At 45.1% G+C, this 17505-nt stretch overlaps 2 protein-coding genes across 10 annotated transcripts in view; both read right to left on the bottom strand.

Annotated features, from left to right (window-relative positions):
• Window positions 1-10162, bottom strand: part of plce1 (phospholipase C, epsilon 1) — a 49925-nt gene extending 39763 nt beyond the window's left edge. For 2 of the 8 annotated variants that reach the window (XM_057025068.1, XM_057025058.1), the window contains exons 1-5: window positions 9919-10159; window positions 9463-9523; window positions 1352-2311; window positions 820-1221; window positions 495-716 (exon numbers count right to left, since the gene is read on the bottom strand). In XM_057025068.1, coding sequence (XP_056881048.1) covers window positions 495-716; window positions 820-1221; window positions 1352-1945 — 1218 coding nt within the window. In that variant the 5' untranslated portion in view covers window positions 1946-2311; window positions 9463-9523; window positions 9919-10159. Of the gene's footprint in view, window positions 1-494; window positions 717-819; window positions 1222-1351; window positions 2312-9462; window positions 9524-9709 lie in introns of all 8 variants that reach the window. The other 6 variants (XM_057025031.1, XM_057025023.1, XM_057025049.1 and 3 more) reach the window with 6 other exon arrangements.
• Window positions 10163-12344: 2182 nt separating this feature from the next.
• On the bottom strand, window positions 12345-17418 carry slc35g1 (solute carrier family 35 member G1). Of its 2 annotated transcripts, none has more exons than XM_057028843.1 (5): window positions 16955-17418; window positions 15521-15701; window positions 14794-14928; window positions 14486-14682; window positions 12345-14380 (listed from the first exon to the last, which is right to left on the bottom strand). In XM_057028843.1, exons 1-5 carry the CDS (start codon window positions 17283-17285, stop codon window positions 13968-13970), a joined length of 1257 nt encoding a protein of 418 aa, XP_056884823.1. In that variant the 5' UTR covers window positions 17286-17418; the 3' UTR covers window positions 12345-13967. The 2 variants fall into 2 exon arrangements, with proteins under 2 accessions (XP_056884823.1, XP_056884825.1); XM_057028845.1 differs by having other exon boundaries at window positions 16979-17417.
• Between the last annotated feature and the right edge of the window lie 87 nt (window positions 17419-17505).

Genomic DNA, 17505 nt, shown 5'->3' with positions numbered 1-17505 from the left:
CCCGAAACCTCATTCTAACCTCAACCTTCAAACCACGTCTTTACCCCTAAACAGTCCTTTGAAGTTGTGAGAAGAAAAGGAAATGTCCTCAACTCCCAAAAATGTCCTCACTTTGCTAGTAGAATGTGGATTTTGGCACTCAATATGGCGCAACTACAAAAGCACACACACACACACACACACACACACACACAGACTCACTTCCTCTAAAATAAAGTAATAAAGCAAAATGAAAAAAAAGCAGAAGTAAAAAGACAAAAAAAAATCTGTGGCAAGACCTAACAAAGAGCCCTTGTATGTGTCTGTGTGTGTGTGTGCGTACATGGCTGTGTGTGTGTGTGTGTGTGTGTGTGTGTGTGTGTGTGTGTGTGTGTGTTGTGGGGGTGGGGGGGCTGTCAATCTTGAAACCTCCGGAGATTCACCGCTAGCTGCTGTGTCACCTGTGGAGTTTTACAGCTGATGCTGCGGCGTGCGTGTCAGTGTTCTACTCTTACCATTTGGTCCATGATTCCAGGCCAGACCAGACGCTGCATTTCCCTGCACACTCTGAATTCATCTTTCTTTCTTCGGCCACACATCAGGATTGGTCCTATCTCCTTCTTAGTGGGACGCCAGTTTCTATAACTGCCCACCGACTTCCAGACCTCCTCTGATATGTGTCCTGAGGGCAGCGCTCGGACAATCGCTCGTGTCCCAGTACACACTGATTTAGTCATCTATAGAAAGAACACAATGACAGCTCAACATGTTTCTCCAGAAAGAGACATTGCGCCCCATTTTAATGGAATTTTGCACGTCAGCAGACGGGTCGGCTGATACCTTTTGGTTATTTTTGTAGAAGCGCCTCACCAGGACAGTGGAGCGTTCTTTACGGTTCCTAATGAACTCTGTGTGGTCTAACAGTTCCTCCCCGTCCCCGTCGCTGCCACTGCCGCTGCCGCTGCTGTCCTCGCTGCAGTCTCTGCTCCCCGGTGAGGATGACAGCCCGCTCTTTCCAGTGGTGATTACAGTTTGCAGAGATGCCCTCCGTGGGAATAATTTCTGGAGGGAGTGTTTGTTAACCCTGGGCCTTCGGTTGAGCCTCTCCAAACTGGAGTAGCCATCTTTGCTGCGGTATTGTTGGAAGTGGCCTTCTCGATGGCGCTGCTGATGGTTAAGAAGGGGGGAGTTACAAGGAGATGACACTGAAGAGTTCGGTTCGCTGGCTGAAGCGCAGGATGTCTGGTGGCGGAAATAATGGAAACCTGATTAACACGTGAAAGCGTTTCCATCTACGGCACAATCACAGACGAGAGAACACGTAATGCAAGCTTTCTGTAATGCTCATTTAATGCAGCTGCATATAAATTACCTTATGGAAAGCCATCATGGACACGGGCAAGCTGCTGCGTCGGCCACGTCGCTGTTTTTGCTGCGTGGGGCTGGAGCCGAAGCAAGGGCTGTGCACAGGGCTCAGATGACTGGATGTGTGGCTCAGGCAACAGTCGATATTTGGGATCATTTGAGGGGTAGACATAGCAGAGGAGCAGTGGCTGCTGCCAGTTCTGTTTCTGTCTGCTTGGCCACCCTCTCCTGGACTGTCCAGCTGGCACAGTGTTCCCTCTGAACTTATCAGAGGAACCACATTGGCTATTCCGTCAGTACCAGTTGAGAGCTCTGGATAAGGTTCCTCACAGCCCCCTGAGCTGCGGTCTAAACAGGCATTTGAAAGGGCCTCATTTGGGATGAGCCCTTTCTCACCGTCACAGGGCAACTTCCTGTAGAAGATCAGCGGTGGGCTGCTCCGCTGATTTGAATTCCACAGCTGATCATAGTATCGCTGTAATTCTTGGTTGGCGTTGGTATTTCTGACCTCCCTGGTGGGTTTGCTGCTACTCGATGGAGCCGTGCTGCACCGATCCACGACTGCAGCTTCAGCTAGGGTCTGACTAGCTTTGGTTGACATTGTGTCCTTCCAAGAGTGTCCTTTTTTTTGCAACTTGGAAGAAAAACTGATGCTGCCTGAACGGGTGCATATAATTTTTCCCCCCCCAGGAATAAATAAATAATAAATTCAGCTTCCACTGACCTCTTAAGTGTCTTAGACAGAACATGCACACAGAGTATGTTGTGAGTGAGTGTGTTGTGGAAAAAGAAGCTTATGCAGCTGAACAAACGGGCAGATAAAGAACCCACGGAGGTGGCCCTGGAGGATTGAGGAATTTCCTTGATAATATGCTTCACAGTCCCAGCTTACAAGGCCGTGTGTGTGTCTGCAGCAGCAGCTTCAATCTGTCCTGACATGTGTCTTCTTGTTATTCACTTGCAGGCCCTGAGAGACAGAAACAGAGAGGGAACAGTTCAGTACGTTTTCATGCCCAAATTAAATGAGCTATCCTCAAAATTCAACGATGGCGTCCCGTCGGAATTCGGTCTTTGTCCCAGTTTACAAAAGCAGCAACAGAAAGGTGGACAATGTACAGCTTTTTTCATCGCATGCGTAATATACGCGTTAGTTACTGTGCACATAAGATGCGCGCTATCCCTGTGACCCGTGGGTGTCTTTTTTCCGGGGTCATACGCCATACGCTTAAGGTTAAAGTCCGAGAAAAATGACTTCCAGTCGCATCATTTGGGCGTCTCAACTGGATCAGGAGGACTCCGATGTTAGTTGGACTATTGCATTTACATGTACTCCAGCTGTTCCGTTACAGCTGGATTAAGGCAATGATTCAATTTTTTTCCAAGGATCATGTAAACATGTTGACTGGTCTGCCTGGTTCTCATGATTCATTTATGTGTTTTGAGCCGTAAATTATAACTAGAAGACATAGAGGGTAAAAGGTCAAGACTGTTAAGTGGACCAAAACAGAAACTGACATTTTTAGTAAACTTGGAGCATTTCCAGTTTTCTAGGTTCCGTCTATGCTCTCCTCTGTCATTACGTTCTTATCTAGATTTAAAAAAAAAAAAAAATCACTGCAGACTGTGAGACATTGTGACAAAAACAACTGGAACAATTTTCGAGCAGGAAGGAAAAACACACATTTCACACCCTTCAAAACAATCCCATGATGGAGCTCTAAGAATAAAGCTCGACACAGCAGTTTTGGGAATAGAAACATTTTGATTAATTCAATAAAGTTGAATATTAGATCGCGTAACTGTCTTTCTTCACAACCCTCTCTAAAAACTGAAATATGGGAACAGCTTTCACATTAACCTGTCGGCCTGGTTAGCAGACCTATTAGTCTTTCGGATTCTAGCAGGTCATTTTTTTGGTCCACAATTTCTCTAAGCTGACAAAAGCCCAAGTTACAAGTATTTATTTGAAAGGTGCCAACAGAGGGTGGACTTTCTAAACTGTTACTGGAAATGATAACCATGTCCCGAGTTCATACTCAGGTGAACATATCCGTCCAACTGGATGAAGGCTATGTGACTTTAAAAGCTTTAAGAGGCACCTAAAAACCTGTATGTGGTTGAAATGAAACACGTGCAGCATTTGTGTGCAACAGAGATTCTCCATTTGTATACAAAGTATTACATGGTTATGAATGGAGGTTTTATTTTCCTCTTACAGTTGCCATTGTCATTCAGGGTATTGCTCAATTCCACCACATGGTGATCTAATAGATCTGAGAGAAAGCAGACGTTAAACACTTGTCTTCCTTATCCATAATAGTTCATCTCTTTCCTTTGGAAAGCACGACGAAGACGAGGTTCCCAGTTTGTGCCAGAACTGCCAGAAGAGTTTCAGAAACCTTTGGTAAAACTCAGGAGAAGCCAAAAACCTAGACACCAAGCCAGAAATGACTTTTTGTACACACTTATGACCCCGCACTGAACACTGCTGACAGTGAGAGCAGTGCAGCAGCCTTGAAAGGGTTTTGTCATTTTCCTGAACTGAAAGAAAGTCTATTTGGTTCTGCCACACACACTCATTGTGCCCCCCCCCCCTTCCCTTTGTACAGCCTTTAACTATAAGGCACGCATTTAATCTACTTACCATCATAAAAATTCTCATTATTAAAGAACGCAAACACAGACAAATGAAAAATCAACGGCAACGTGACACTAAATGGTTTATTATACTCATATTTAAATTAAAAATAGACGTTTTCAGACTAAACAATTTGATATTACTTGTTACTTGTACTTGGGGAATACAGTATTAAGCTACAACTACATGCACACACACACTCACACACACACACACACACACACCCTGGTCATACAGCAGAGTACTGGCAGGACTTTAGTGTCGGTGACATCTGGGGAGAGTAAAAACACAATAGAGTAGGTGTTTGCACTTGAATTGACTTTCCACTTCTACCCATTAAACAAAAATGGATCGCTCTGACTGAAACACAAAGCAGAATCCTGCTCGTTCTCCCACCAATAATCTTGCACATTTGCTTCACAGCATACGGGCAAAACACTCATGACCAAAGCAAAGAGAATCAGTGCAGACTATATGGAAATAATGGTCTTTGTTATTAAAAACACCTCACGCCAACTGTCTCAGCTGCACTCAACTAACAGGTCCAACCACATTTAAGGGCAGTGTTAAAGGTGCAGCAAAGAACCCTTCAGCATTGTTGATATACAGTAGCTTCCAAGATCTCTGTCAGTCCTGCATGGCTGATTCATCTCTTTTATCACAATAAAGCTGCATCAATAGTCCCATTTGTGCCCTGCTCCATCCAATGATTACATTTTTATTGGTATTTTGTGAAATGAACAGACAAAGGCTTTCATTTGACCTGCTTGTACATGCCCGCATTATTGTTTCCAAATGACAAATCAAGTCTTGCAAGAAAGAATGCTGAATATCAACTTGTTCCTGAACCTGAGCAACTACACATGGCCAAAAACAGCGGAATAAATCAATGACAGATGTTTTGCAATATTAACATGGAAAGTACCAACACTTTTCTGCGTTAAATCCACAGGTATGTTTCATACTGTCAAACCTACACAGACTCATTAAGGCCCATGTCATTTAAGGACACCGGGGGTTGAAGCTCTGCATTTATAGATCAGAGGGGCATTAATGGCATAGCTCAGGCAAGGCACGTGCCTGGGGGTGATAAACAGCTGTGTTTGCCATAGGCCAATATAAAAACACTCCAATATTACTAGCAGGGTAGTATTACACAAAAATGGAAATGTGTGTTCTCAAATGGAACCCGAACATGTGACGTTCACGTTGCATTTGTGAGATTGGAAGCTGAGAGAAAAAGAGCTTGAGAGCTCTTATTGTCACCAAAAAGAGCGACATCCATGAACACTGCCCTCAAGTTATCAAATTAACTGTAACAATGAAAGTATAGCTCTTCCAAGCTCAATCTCAAGCTTGGGAACTAACCTCCCACCCCCCCTCCGTGCACATATACCCCAAAACCAGGTCAGAGTGCGCTGATCAAGAAACCCTTCCATCACTTCTACTTGACTCGCTGAGTCTCATTGTTAGCTTGTAAGTATGTCCTTATAACATCAGCCATCTAACATGTAATAATACCTACAACATGGTTTTGTTTCTGATCTTACAGCCTCTGTCAGGGTCCACCTTTGGAAGTATCAGGACACTGAAGCAGACTGTTGTTGCATCATGGGACAACAAATCGTTTTTGCACTTTGTCTTTAACAAACTGCATGAAGCCGTGCTGTTGTGAGTCAACATTTGTCCAAAGACAGCAAAAAAAAAAAGAAAAAAAAGCGGGAAATACCAGGAGATTGGCTGTAGACCTTCCCCTCTGAAGTTGGATCAAGGTCGGCATCAGCCAAGTAAGCAAACCCCCCCCCCCCCCCCCCCACGTCAGCTCATCATTACCGATACACCATGTGGCACAGCTGCTTACAAGCTGAGACACTCCCCCAGATATTAAACAGGACAATCCCAATACTGAACCCATTGTGTTTGGCCTCAGTGGGTGTCCACTGAAATGGGACAATAATGCGTAATGAGTTTGGGTCTCTGGAAGAGAACACACTCTGGACCTTTATTCCCTCGAAAGGGGCAGCCTTTGCTCTCACATAAAAGACTTTTTCTAATGTTCATTCATGAGGGATTATTTCACAACACATCCAAGTGATGACTCACAGTTTGGTATGTGATTAGGGCTCAGCACAGGAGAGCAGAGGAAGAGGTGCTAACCTCAGCAGACAGGGGTTCCTACACCACTGATGATGCAGTGTTAACCTGTGAAGCTAGCTTTGAAGTTGGACCCAAAATATGCCATTAATAACCTGGTTCAGCTCAACTGGAGTCAGCTAGCAGCATGACAGGCCGGTCAAAGGAAGAAGCAGCTTTCCCGGGGCTTCAGGGCCACAGACCGAACAAAAACTTGCAGCATGTGAAAACAACAGTGTCAGTGATCGGGTCGGATCGTGTTTTCATTCAGGATTTTTCAGTGGCATTAAAACTTGTGCTATACGGGTGACAGATTTGAAGTGCAGCACAATGTGGCTAATGCCAACACCCAGACCCCAAAATCTCTGCAATGTTCCCTTAAATGTTAACCCCCCCCCCCCCCCTCCGTGCACATATACCCCAAAACCAGGTCAGAGTGCACTGATCAAGAAACCCTTCCATCACTTCTACTTGACTCGCTGAGTCTCATTGTTAGCTTGTAAGTATGTCCTTATAACATCAGCCATCTAACATGTAATAATACCTACAACATGGTTTTGTTTCTGATCTTACAGCCTCTGTCAGGGTCCACCTTTGGAAGTATCAGGACACTGAAGCAGACTGTTGTTGCATCATGGGACAACAAATCGTTTTTGCACTTTGTCTTTAACAAACTGCATGAAGCCGTGCTGTTGTGAGTCAACATTTGTCCAAAGACAGCAAAAAAAAAAAGAAAAAAAAGCGGGAAATACCAGGAGATTGGCTGTAGACCTTCCCCTCTGAAGTTGGATCAAGGTCGGCATCAGCCAAGTAAGCAAGAACCCCCCCCACGTCAGCTCATCATTACCGATACACCATGTGGCACAGCTGCTTACAAGCTGAGACACTCCCCCAGATATTAAACAGGACAATCCCAATACTGAACCCATTGTGTTTGGCCTCAGTGGGTGTCCACTGAAATGGGACAATAATGCGTAATGAGTTTGGGTCTCTGGAAGAGAACACACTCTGGACCTTTATTCCCTCGAAAGGGGCAGCCTTTGCTCTCACATAAAAGACTTTTTCTAATGTTCATTCATGAGGGATTATTTCACAACACATCCAAGTGATGACTCACAGTTTGGTATGTGATTAGGGCTCAGCACAGGAGAGCAGAGGAAGAGGTGCTAACCTCAGCAGACAGGGGTTCCTACACCACTGATGATGCAGTGTTAACCTGTGAAGCTAGCTTTGAAGTTGGACCCAAAATATGCCATTAATAACCTGGTTCAGCTCAACTGGAGTCAGCTAGCAGCATGACAGGCCGGTCAAAGGAAGAAGCAGCTTTCCCGGGGCTTCAGGGCCACAGACCGAAAAAAAACTTGCAGCATGTGAAAACAACAGTGTCAGTGATCGGGTCGGATCGTGTTTTCATTCAGGATTTTTCAGTGGCATTAAAACTTGTGCTATACGGGTGACAGATTTGAAGTGCAGCACAATGTGGCTAATGCCAACACCCAGACCCCAAAATCTCTGCAATGTTCCCTTAAATGTTAACAACCCCCCCCCCCCCCCCACCTCCCCTCTCCATTTAACACAGAGGGCCAGAGAAGAAAAGACCCATCATATGACCACAATAGGATCGCATTCTTTCAGTTGGCCCAAGCTGAAGAGAAAGTGACGTAGACCAGCTGCTGATAGTGCTTCTATCCACGACTTTAATCATTAGGAAGGGTGCTCACACTGGCCTGCACCACCTGTGTCTGAGGACCGACTTTAAACTCAGGTGGTTGAAAAATAATGGAAAAGTGCATCCAGTCAAATTTCAGAGGAAAAGGCTCTGAATGGAAGCTGCACTTTATCCAGACAAGCAGAACCCTCAACCCTTGCACCACATTAGTCTTCAAGTAAAGGGAGGGAGTAGTATTAAATATTCTGGGTCGGCATCCAAAATGAGTCATGTGGCCATTTCTAGTGGGTCCCCGCATGACAACATTTTATATTAGTAATGGTCACGTAACGGTGCCAAACGACAATGGTTTCTAAGATTAAAAGGTTTTAGAAGCCACATTATGGCCCCCAAGACCACAGTTTTTTAATGAAGAGTGGCAGCTGGTTCATCTAAGGAGGCAACGTGGGCCTACACACCCTGGAAAGATTTATAAAACCAATCAGCTGCCAGGAGTGATCACACTAAATTCATATCTTAGATTCAGGAGGGGTTTTACCAGGAGAGCTCCTAAATGCTCCAACAGTGTGAGCAGAGAAAAGGTCCAGCCCAGTGCGAGGCTCAATTCACAGTTTGAAACCCAGAAATAAGTGGAAACACTGCAGGGCTCACAGAAAGGCACATGCAGGCGCAGTGCAATGGTTTAATATCGTAACATTTATTTCTTTAAGGGTGTGACATTTTGCAAATATAATCAAATCTCCTGATTTTATGGTTGAAATAGCAAATGTTGAATGTCTGGACAAAAGCCTGCCTGAAGACAGAAGTGTTTAAACTTCTGTATCGTAGATTATTAATTGTATTATTAATGAAGGAAATAAAAGCACGCAGATATGAAACAAGGTCACATAGAAAAGATGGACAGATACAGGGTAATTCAAGAAAAAGGTAAAAAAAAAACACAACAATGCAATGTACAAACACAGGCGAGAAAACGAGATATGAGTGGATGTGACTATTGCAGACAGAATCTGATAATTACTAAAGAATAAAAAGGAAGGTTTCCTTTCAGTTTCAACCATTTCTGCCTCAGTAAGACAGCAGAGCAGCTGGGTTCACTAAGAACTGTTGAAACACAACAGAGTGTTCATGCAAAGGACCTGGAGAACATATGGCTTTGATTAGAGTGCAGGGGAGACAGGGAAGAGAGAGAGAGGGTGTGTGTGTGTGCACGTGCTGTGAGTGCACATGCATGTTCTGACTAACCAAGACCAAAAAGAATGATTCAGATGAGGGAGAGGAGGGTTAAACTTGAAAGACAGAACTCTGCGCCAGTATCGGAGAACCTGTCGCCAACAGAGAGGAGGATCAGTGCGGCCATATCCCACTTTGAGGACGGTGGTGTGATGATACCTGTCACTCAGCTTAATACAACATGTTGCTACTGAGTCCAACCAGCCGTCCTGAGAGGTGTGCAGACAGACCTGTGAACACACGGCTCCGTCTCGCTGCATAGTTACAGTAAACACTCTTTTCAGTGGGATCATGCTGACAGCAGGCACCACATACTGTAAAGCAAAGCTGCACATATTCCAGAAACAGTGCTATTAAATCACATGCGAAATGGATTATTTGGTCAACTTCGATCTGACTAAATTGTCTCTGTTTACTCCACGTGGACTCAATAAATATGTATTACCTTTGACAACAGGGGGAAATCTCAGTGGGATGCCTGATGGATCCCCTGTGGAAATGGTGATCTGCCATGGCAAAGAAACAAACACACACGCGTTTGAAATGCATGTAAGTGTTCTCGCCTAAAGCAAAAGATAAGGAACCTTAAATGAAATGTCTTTCACAGAGATTAAACTTGCACCAATGGCTCTCGAAACATGCAAACAAACCAAACAAAACAATGACCGACTGACGCTTCATTTAAAACGCACCCCCGAAAAACCAACTTGGCGAGAATGTTCAGGCAGCAGATTCCAGGGGATGAGGTTGGTATTTTGAAGTTTCGCCCGAAATGAGTCAAGTAAGTTAACAACCAAATGTGTGGAACCGCTACTGCACTCGCTCCGCAACCCGGTGAAAGGTGTCTAAACCGGGACTGCCTGACCCCGAATCTGACACTTGGGACGGTATAAAAACTTACCAGCCAGGACTCCGATATCCAGTTAGTATCTAGTGGAAGGCTCCAAAGTGGCTAAAAAACGCATGTGTGCACTGACTTGGACTCTCTGATGATGGAGCAGCCCGCGTCGCGGTGGGAAACCACTCAATGCATGATGCCTTCAGGAGCTCCTCGGAAAATAAAACACTCCACAAGTTCAAAGTCATAACTCACAAGTGGTAGTTTTTAGGAGTGTGTTTCTAAATTAGATTGTTGAAGCGTTTGGCAAACAAAATCTCTTGTTTCCATATTTTTTGTATTAATGTCCTAAAAGGCAGAAGCAACACACGCTTTCTTTTCTCACAGTGGACAAAAAATCCGAAACCTTGGAAGACAGGTGTTGACAAGTGTAGACTTTGTGGGGAGAAAAAAAACAAAAAGTAGACTTGTTTTTTGTTTGTTTGTTCGTTCGTTCGTTCGTTTTTAATTTGGCCAGTTAGAACTACAAACTTCCAATCAGAACAACTAATTTTACCCACCTGCCGTAAACGAAGCAGCTCAGTAGCCAAATGAGCCGTGGACAGGAGGACAATAACTGCGACCTGTGTGTGTGTGTGTGTGTGTGTGTGTGTGTGTGTGTGTGTGTGTGTGTGTGTGTGTGTGTGTGTCACCACGTTGGAATGTCTGTCTACATGTCTGCACCATGCGCAGCCAGTTCCAAGCTTTGCCTATATGTGCACAACTGTGTCCTTTAGTAATAGCTATCATGTGCAGACTATCTGTTTAATGATATTTGGCTGTGTCTAATCCAAATATGCTCCCAAATCACAAATATACTCACAATCTTGTTTGTAGATGTGCACCAGCATCCCAAACACCTAAAGAACGTGTTTATGAGATCCCCATTTCCTCCTCTCAGCCTATATTACAGGGTTTTATTCCAACCTGGAAACTTGAGGGATTATTTTCCAATTCCCTCCCGTTCTGTTGATGGGAAGTATTATGCCATCCAACAGGAATGTGCAAGCCTTCCATTCCTCCAACTCTTCTCTGGAGTGTGTAAACCTTGGGGAGTCCCCAGCTTGGAGACAATGAAAAAGAACACTATTATGACTCACATTTATTTTGCATTTTATGTTGTACTCTGCACTCCCAGGGACATCCTCAGTTCTTGTCTCATATGTTTTAGAAAAAAGCAGCCACGGGCGCATCATAGAGTCATCACAACAACCCTTGATGAGCATCAGGGTGAACTTGTTTTAAACGTATTTTACTGATAGTTGCAACATCCTTTTTTCCAGTTCAATATATAATCTTAGACAATGTTGGAAATCTGTCCTGTTGAGAATACGAAGTGAAGGTACCTCTCGGAAACGTCTAAAGACCGGCAGGGTAATATATTGTTGTATCATTTCTGCCCTCTGCTGGCGGGTTATGATCATTACATGTCTTGCGCGGTAGAATTACGTCATAGTATTTCAGATTTTTTTGTTATCTTAAGCGATGCCTAAGTCATTAAGTTAATCACTGTAGTAGGTAATCTTTATAGTATATTGACCATAACAAACATGACTGCAACATTATGTTGCAAAACACGTAGATGATTTGTAGGATAGCAAGAGCTTCTCAAGTCAAGAGATAAAAACAGCATACATTTAAAATAAAAAGATACAATTCTAAAAAGAGTCTGAACGGACAACGGGCCACAATATGGACAGAATGTGTCATACTTAGCCTTTACTGCATTCATTTAACAAAACCACAGTAGTAAAGAATGGGCCCCTGAGGTACCCCTTATGTTTCAGAGCACAGGAGAATGTTATAAAATCTTTACTGGACACATTAAAAGCACACCCAGATATGCATTACACTTCAAATCCCACATCATTTCCTCATCTGCTTAATTAAAATGAGGCTGTAAGTAAAGCTGGGATTAAAATGATGGAAAATGTTTATTAATTAGTTGCAAAACACTGGTTATTGTTGCTTAATAACAGATGAAACACTATGCGTAATAATCTTTATTGTGGCAAGATGTGGCAGGAATTGTGACACAGCTAAACAGCTGGCGCCTTGTACTGTTTACAAAAGGGGTTTAGGGAGTAAACAAAGGAGACAAATAACCTGCATGCATACAACCAACACAATCCACTTCACCAGGTGCTGCTCTGAGCACCAGCTACCTGACTCAGTGATTTGCAAAAGAGGACACGGCTCGCTTCATACAATCGCCCCCTATTGAGTGATTAGCAGAGCCGGTCTAACACAGGGGGATTTGTACTAATGTCTGTGTGGGGGGGGGATTCGGAGCAGATTTGGGGGGTTTCAGGGCATAGCTTGACAAATGCAGAGAGTAAGAAGCAGAGCTGGGCGTAACAGAGGGGTTGTGACTATAATGCATGTATGGATAATACCAAAAAGAGCTGTTCAAGGGGAAAAGCTTTCTTCAGAAGAAGACGCAAACAGACTGAGAAGTTAATTGACAGTTTAATAAAAACAATGTGTCTGATAGAAAGTTTGGATGTAATACATTACAGAAAGAGTAAAGTATTTACTATGAAAGCATGGCTTAGAAACCAGTAAAAGTAACTGTTTTTTGGGAACTTTACATTTAACAAGAGTTGACTGTCAGAGAGGCAGAAAGCAGAGCAGAGCAAATCAAACACGGACATGAAAAGGTCACCATGGCGTGCTGCACTGAGGACAGTAAAGTGTCACGGTGCTTTGAGAATGCAGTAACGTCCCTCACGCTGCCTGAGTTTTCAATAAAAAGCTTGATTATAGTTTCCATGGGCACATACAGTGAGCGCCTATTAATGCTACCACCACGTCTTGGGCTTTAAAACCCCCCAAAAATGTTTTATTACAAATATCTTTGATTAATATAATAAAATGTTCAATCCCAACCAGAGTATATTTTATTTGAACTCTTTTTTTTTTCTTTGCATAGTTGAGATGAATTCCAAACCACAGCAAATTGCATGGATATAATTAGTATATCGATTATCATAGAATGCACGTCTTCTTTTAGCTCTGTAACCGTGCCATAAATGAACAGATGCAAAGTGCTTCCAGCAGATTGAACAACGTGACTCTTGGCTACAATGCTAACCATATTAAAGAGATTGGTTAGAAACAAACATAAGGCCAATTAATGCATAACAGAGATCACCTTGGTTTCGAGGCAGATCTTTAGGTCCTAACAGGACTGCGTTAAGTACGGACTGCTTTCGTTCCACTACTTTCTTCAAGGAACACTGGATTCTTGTTTTACACAGTGCAAATGCAAGCAGGCACACAACTCCTGGTTGGTTACATGACTGGCTGTTATCACTTGATTTCATCAATATTACCGGTAAATACCACTGACTTTTATTCTGCATTAGCAGTTTGTGGTCTCCTTCGTGTACAACAGAAGGAAGTGCTGAGCAGCCCCACTATAAATAGCATCCCGATTCCTTCTTTAAGGCACTTCAGGAGAGTGTAAATTAAAGATTTCTTTTCAAATGTTCCCTAGAATATATCAGAGAACAAGGGGGAATAAAGGAGCTAAAATGTGCATATTCAAAGAGATTCCTGAGAGAACCCGACAGCAAGACTGTGATTTCAACCAGATATCTATTTAGCCACGTCTTTAAAAACTTTAAACTAAACTATAAATGCAATACAGTAGATTTTAGACTCTTCCTTTTAGGTTACTATGGCAACTGTCGCATGGGAAAGAAACTGGTCCCAGTGAAGAGAGTGCGCCTCTTTAGCTTTTGCTTTGGGTGAGGCTAAAGTAAACGCTGACTGGATTGTATCACCGTGCAGGTCCAACCAGCCTGAGATCTCACAGCGGACGAGACACCTGTCTGGGTTTAAGGCAGTTTTTCAACATGTCATTTCATCTATAGAAATAAAAACAGTCTGACTCAGAAATCCAAAACTCAAACTGACTCATCGACTCGTCAGTATTGATTACATGCTGAGCTGAAAGCTGGAGGTCTGTGTGTGAATAACACGTAAACACAGAGTAAATCAGTAACATCTGGTAGTGAGAAAAATAGAATAAATGACAATACCGATGTTTTCTGTGTTCTCTGTCCTTCTCAGGTCTTGTGAGAGTGGTTGTACCACTTCCGAAGTGCTATCCCACTGGTGCTGGCCACTATGCACAGCGCCCCCCCCAGGCTCCACCAGGTCGGTGCGCGGCTGAAGAAGATGAACTGGAAGATGAAGGCCAGAACCACATCCACGGTCCGCATCAGCGCCACGGGCCCAGCCTTCTCTATCTGCAGGGCCTTGGTGAGGAAGGTCTGGCCGGCAATGCCCAGCACCGCAATTAAAACCAGTATCCAGCGATCGCGGCCACACGACGGGAGTTTCCATTCCCCGAGGACGGATACGGTGATGATGCACTCGATGAAGCCGATGACGGCGTAGTACCACACAGAGAGGTAGTAATGGGCACTCTTCCCGATCTTACGGAGGACAACGAGGGTAAAAGCGGCCGCAATGGCTCCTGGAAATAGATCAGACGGCCGCGCAAAGGTAAAGGCGACGACTTGTACGTTTCTAAATACTCGGTCACGTGAGCCGCTATTTGAATATGAGAAACTCTCATTACCTGCAAAGGCAGCAATGGTCCCCTTGATGTGGTTGCTGTAGTTGCCCTCGATGCCGAGCAGATGCTCGCCAAAGATGAATGGAGGCCGGGCGATGAGGATGACGCCGGTGAGAGTGAAGACAGTGAAGACGCAGTCCAGGATTGTGCATCTCTCTTTTAGGAAGATCCAGGCCAGCAGGGAGGTAAACACCGGATTACTGAGGAGCCAGGAAATGACAGGAACCAAGTGGTCCGTAGCAGAGAGGGAGAGAGGTTTAATGTCAGCTATATCACAGACTGAGCGTGGTTATGATCCAGGCTAACCCCACCTGAACATGATGACGGTAGCATCTGCCAGCGGCATCTGCTGAACGGCGTAGTAGAGCAGGATCATGGCGTTGGAGCCGATGAAACCCCGGAGCACCAGGTATTTCCGTTTGTCTCTGGGGCCGAGGAAACCCGTCCTGGATCGACGGAGACACGAGGACGACGGATGAATGAACGAGCAGATGACGCAACAGACGGATGATCAGAATTATAGACTGAGGTGGAGAGAAGGGAAGAATTGAGGGATGGCGGAGGTGAGGTGGACGGGACAGATTCACAGATACGTGGGTCGGGTTGAGAAGGGAAGCGAGGAGAGTCGTTTATTACTAAGGACTCTGGATCAGTCACGTTGCATACTCCGATCACACGTGCGCACGGCTGTGCTGCCATGTCGGCTACCTCAGTCTGTGCTGTTTGACACTTGCTTCCTCCCTCGTGCACCAGACTGCGTTGGATGATGATTTCAGGACCAGGCTATTGTTCTAGAGATTTTCCAGGTATCATTCAAAACATCACGCTTTCCACAATAAATGGCTAAATAAAGGTCCTTTTTCATGTGAACTGTCCCTTCGGGAGCCGTGAAAAGACCCAGATCAATGAGGCAGAAATGCAGAATCCCTGAGATCCCTCGAATTATAGACTGTCTCTGTACCCGTAATTACGGTGTAATTACAGCGTAGAACGTTTGTGTGACAGTTGGGGCCACGGTCCGATGTTTATGTGACTCACTTTTTATAGATGAGAAGCGGCACCACAAAGAGCATCTGGAAGAAGCAGCGTATAGCGCTGATCTCGATGGCGTGCACTCCCTGGATGGTTTTCACCAAGAGGGCGATGACTGTGAAGAAAACTGAGGACAAGAACGCGTAGAACAAACCAAGGCCCGGACATCTTTTTGGTTTCTGTGCACCTGAGGAGAACAAATGGAGAGGGCATCAAGGTCAGGGGAGGGCGAGAGACTGCTATTGTTCATGCTTCTGTTGGCACGGTAACTGGAGAAGGGGAGAATGGAGCTCACGTTGTGTTATTGAACTCCACGTGAGCCAGGTGGGAAAAAGGGATCGGAGCACCACAAGCAAACGATTAGCAAGAAATCGGCAGAGAGATGTTTGCCAACGCAGCACTTCAAACAATAATCTGATATGTTTGTGGATATCCCGCTGAAAGCGAAGCTCTCAGGGGTCTTCCTTTGTATTTGCCCACAGCCTGGGGGATTTTTCCATCCTATTTATCGGAGAAAGGGACAATTCTCCTCTGGAACCAAAGTGAACGTGAACGGAACTGGATCGATGTGCACAGTCTAGAACACATGGGTGTGATGGCTACAGACAAAATTAACATCACCCGCGCTCGCTGAGGATTTCAAATGAAAGCCACAATTTGACCTAGATTCACTGAGCTTTGAGCATGAGCATTTGTTTTCAAGACCGCATCCCGATGCACGCATAAGTCCAAATTCCTTATTCCAGTCGAGTTTCTGTTGCCTGAGGACGTTTCTACTGCCTGGCTGAGATTTTCTTTCTTCCTCCATTTGCATAAAACACAGATGGTAATAAGTAGATATGACCCGAGGGGTTAATTGGTGTGTTTAACCTTTAAACAAAGACAATGGTGCACGCAAACATATTTCTGCCAACAGAAGGTCTCTGCTGCGAAAGTGCACAGTCATTCATCCTCCGAGGGTGATGCAAGTGTTGAGCAGCTTTACAGCGCTTTTATCACCTAAATTACAGCTGATGTGAAACCTGTGCCCCCCTATCACAGCACACAAGCTTTTTAGATATGGATTTCTTTTTTTATAATGCAGGCCACTATCTCCTGTGGTGCTCGATGTCATAAACAGGCGACACAGAAACGGGACCTTCCTGTTATCACTGTGACGTAACACGGATTTCTTTTTAGTTTAAGTCAATTCCAGTCATGGAAGGAAACCAAAGGCTCCGGTTGATGCTAAATTTGGCTTTTAAAGGTGGTTTCTTTCTAACTCTAACCCTATATAAGCAGCTTATAGGTTAATAACCTACACGTGATGTCAACGCCGTGACCGAGCGCTACATGACGTCCGCTGGTCCGTACACCGGCTCCGCCGCGGTTCCGGATCGGCGTCTCGGCGCCACTAACGCTGCAGTCACTTCAGGAAGGAGACGCTCAACTCGAACTAACTTTTGGGTTTCGTGGCTCCTCTACCTTCAGGTGGGGATGCGGGCTCGCCCCTGACGCACAACGCCCGGGGGCAGAGTCTTTTCCTCCGGTTGTCTTCCGGGGAATGGTTGCCTCCTGCCTCCCCACTCGTCCTCCCAGCATCACCGGCGTCGTGGTCGCGCGGCTCCCGCCGCTGCAAGTGGATCCTCTCGGCGCTCCGCTCGCCCTGCTCGGGCTCGTCATGGTCGTCGCCGCTGTCTGAGCCGTTCCGGGCAACTTTATGTAACACTACGGTAATGTCGTCCTCCACGGTGACAGCGCTGTCCTCTGTTCTGTTGCTACGGTCGCCCATGGTATATTGCGCCGTCGAAGGGACCGCATGCCTCGTACAGCGCAGGTCGACTGTGCGCCTTCTTTGGTGCCCTGAGAAGGTTAATGACTAACCTTGGTGGCAGGATACCCAAGCTGGCCTGCAGCGCGCACCTCAGCCACACGTGGGCGGAAATGAGCTCGATGTGTCGGATACTGATGGTTGTTGTTTAAGGCCGTTTAACGTGAATTCAACCCATTTT

The sequence above is a fragment of the Takifugu flavidus genome, chromosome 1 (assembly GCF_003711565.1).
Source record: "Takifugu flavidus isolate HTHZ2018 chromosome 1, ASM371156v2, whole genome shotgun sequence".
NCBI lineage: Eukaryota > Metazoa > Chordata > Actinopteri > Tetraodontiformes > Tetraodontidae > Takifugu > Takifugu flavidus.
This window is presented reverse-complemented; position numbering and strand designations above follow the sequence as displayed.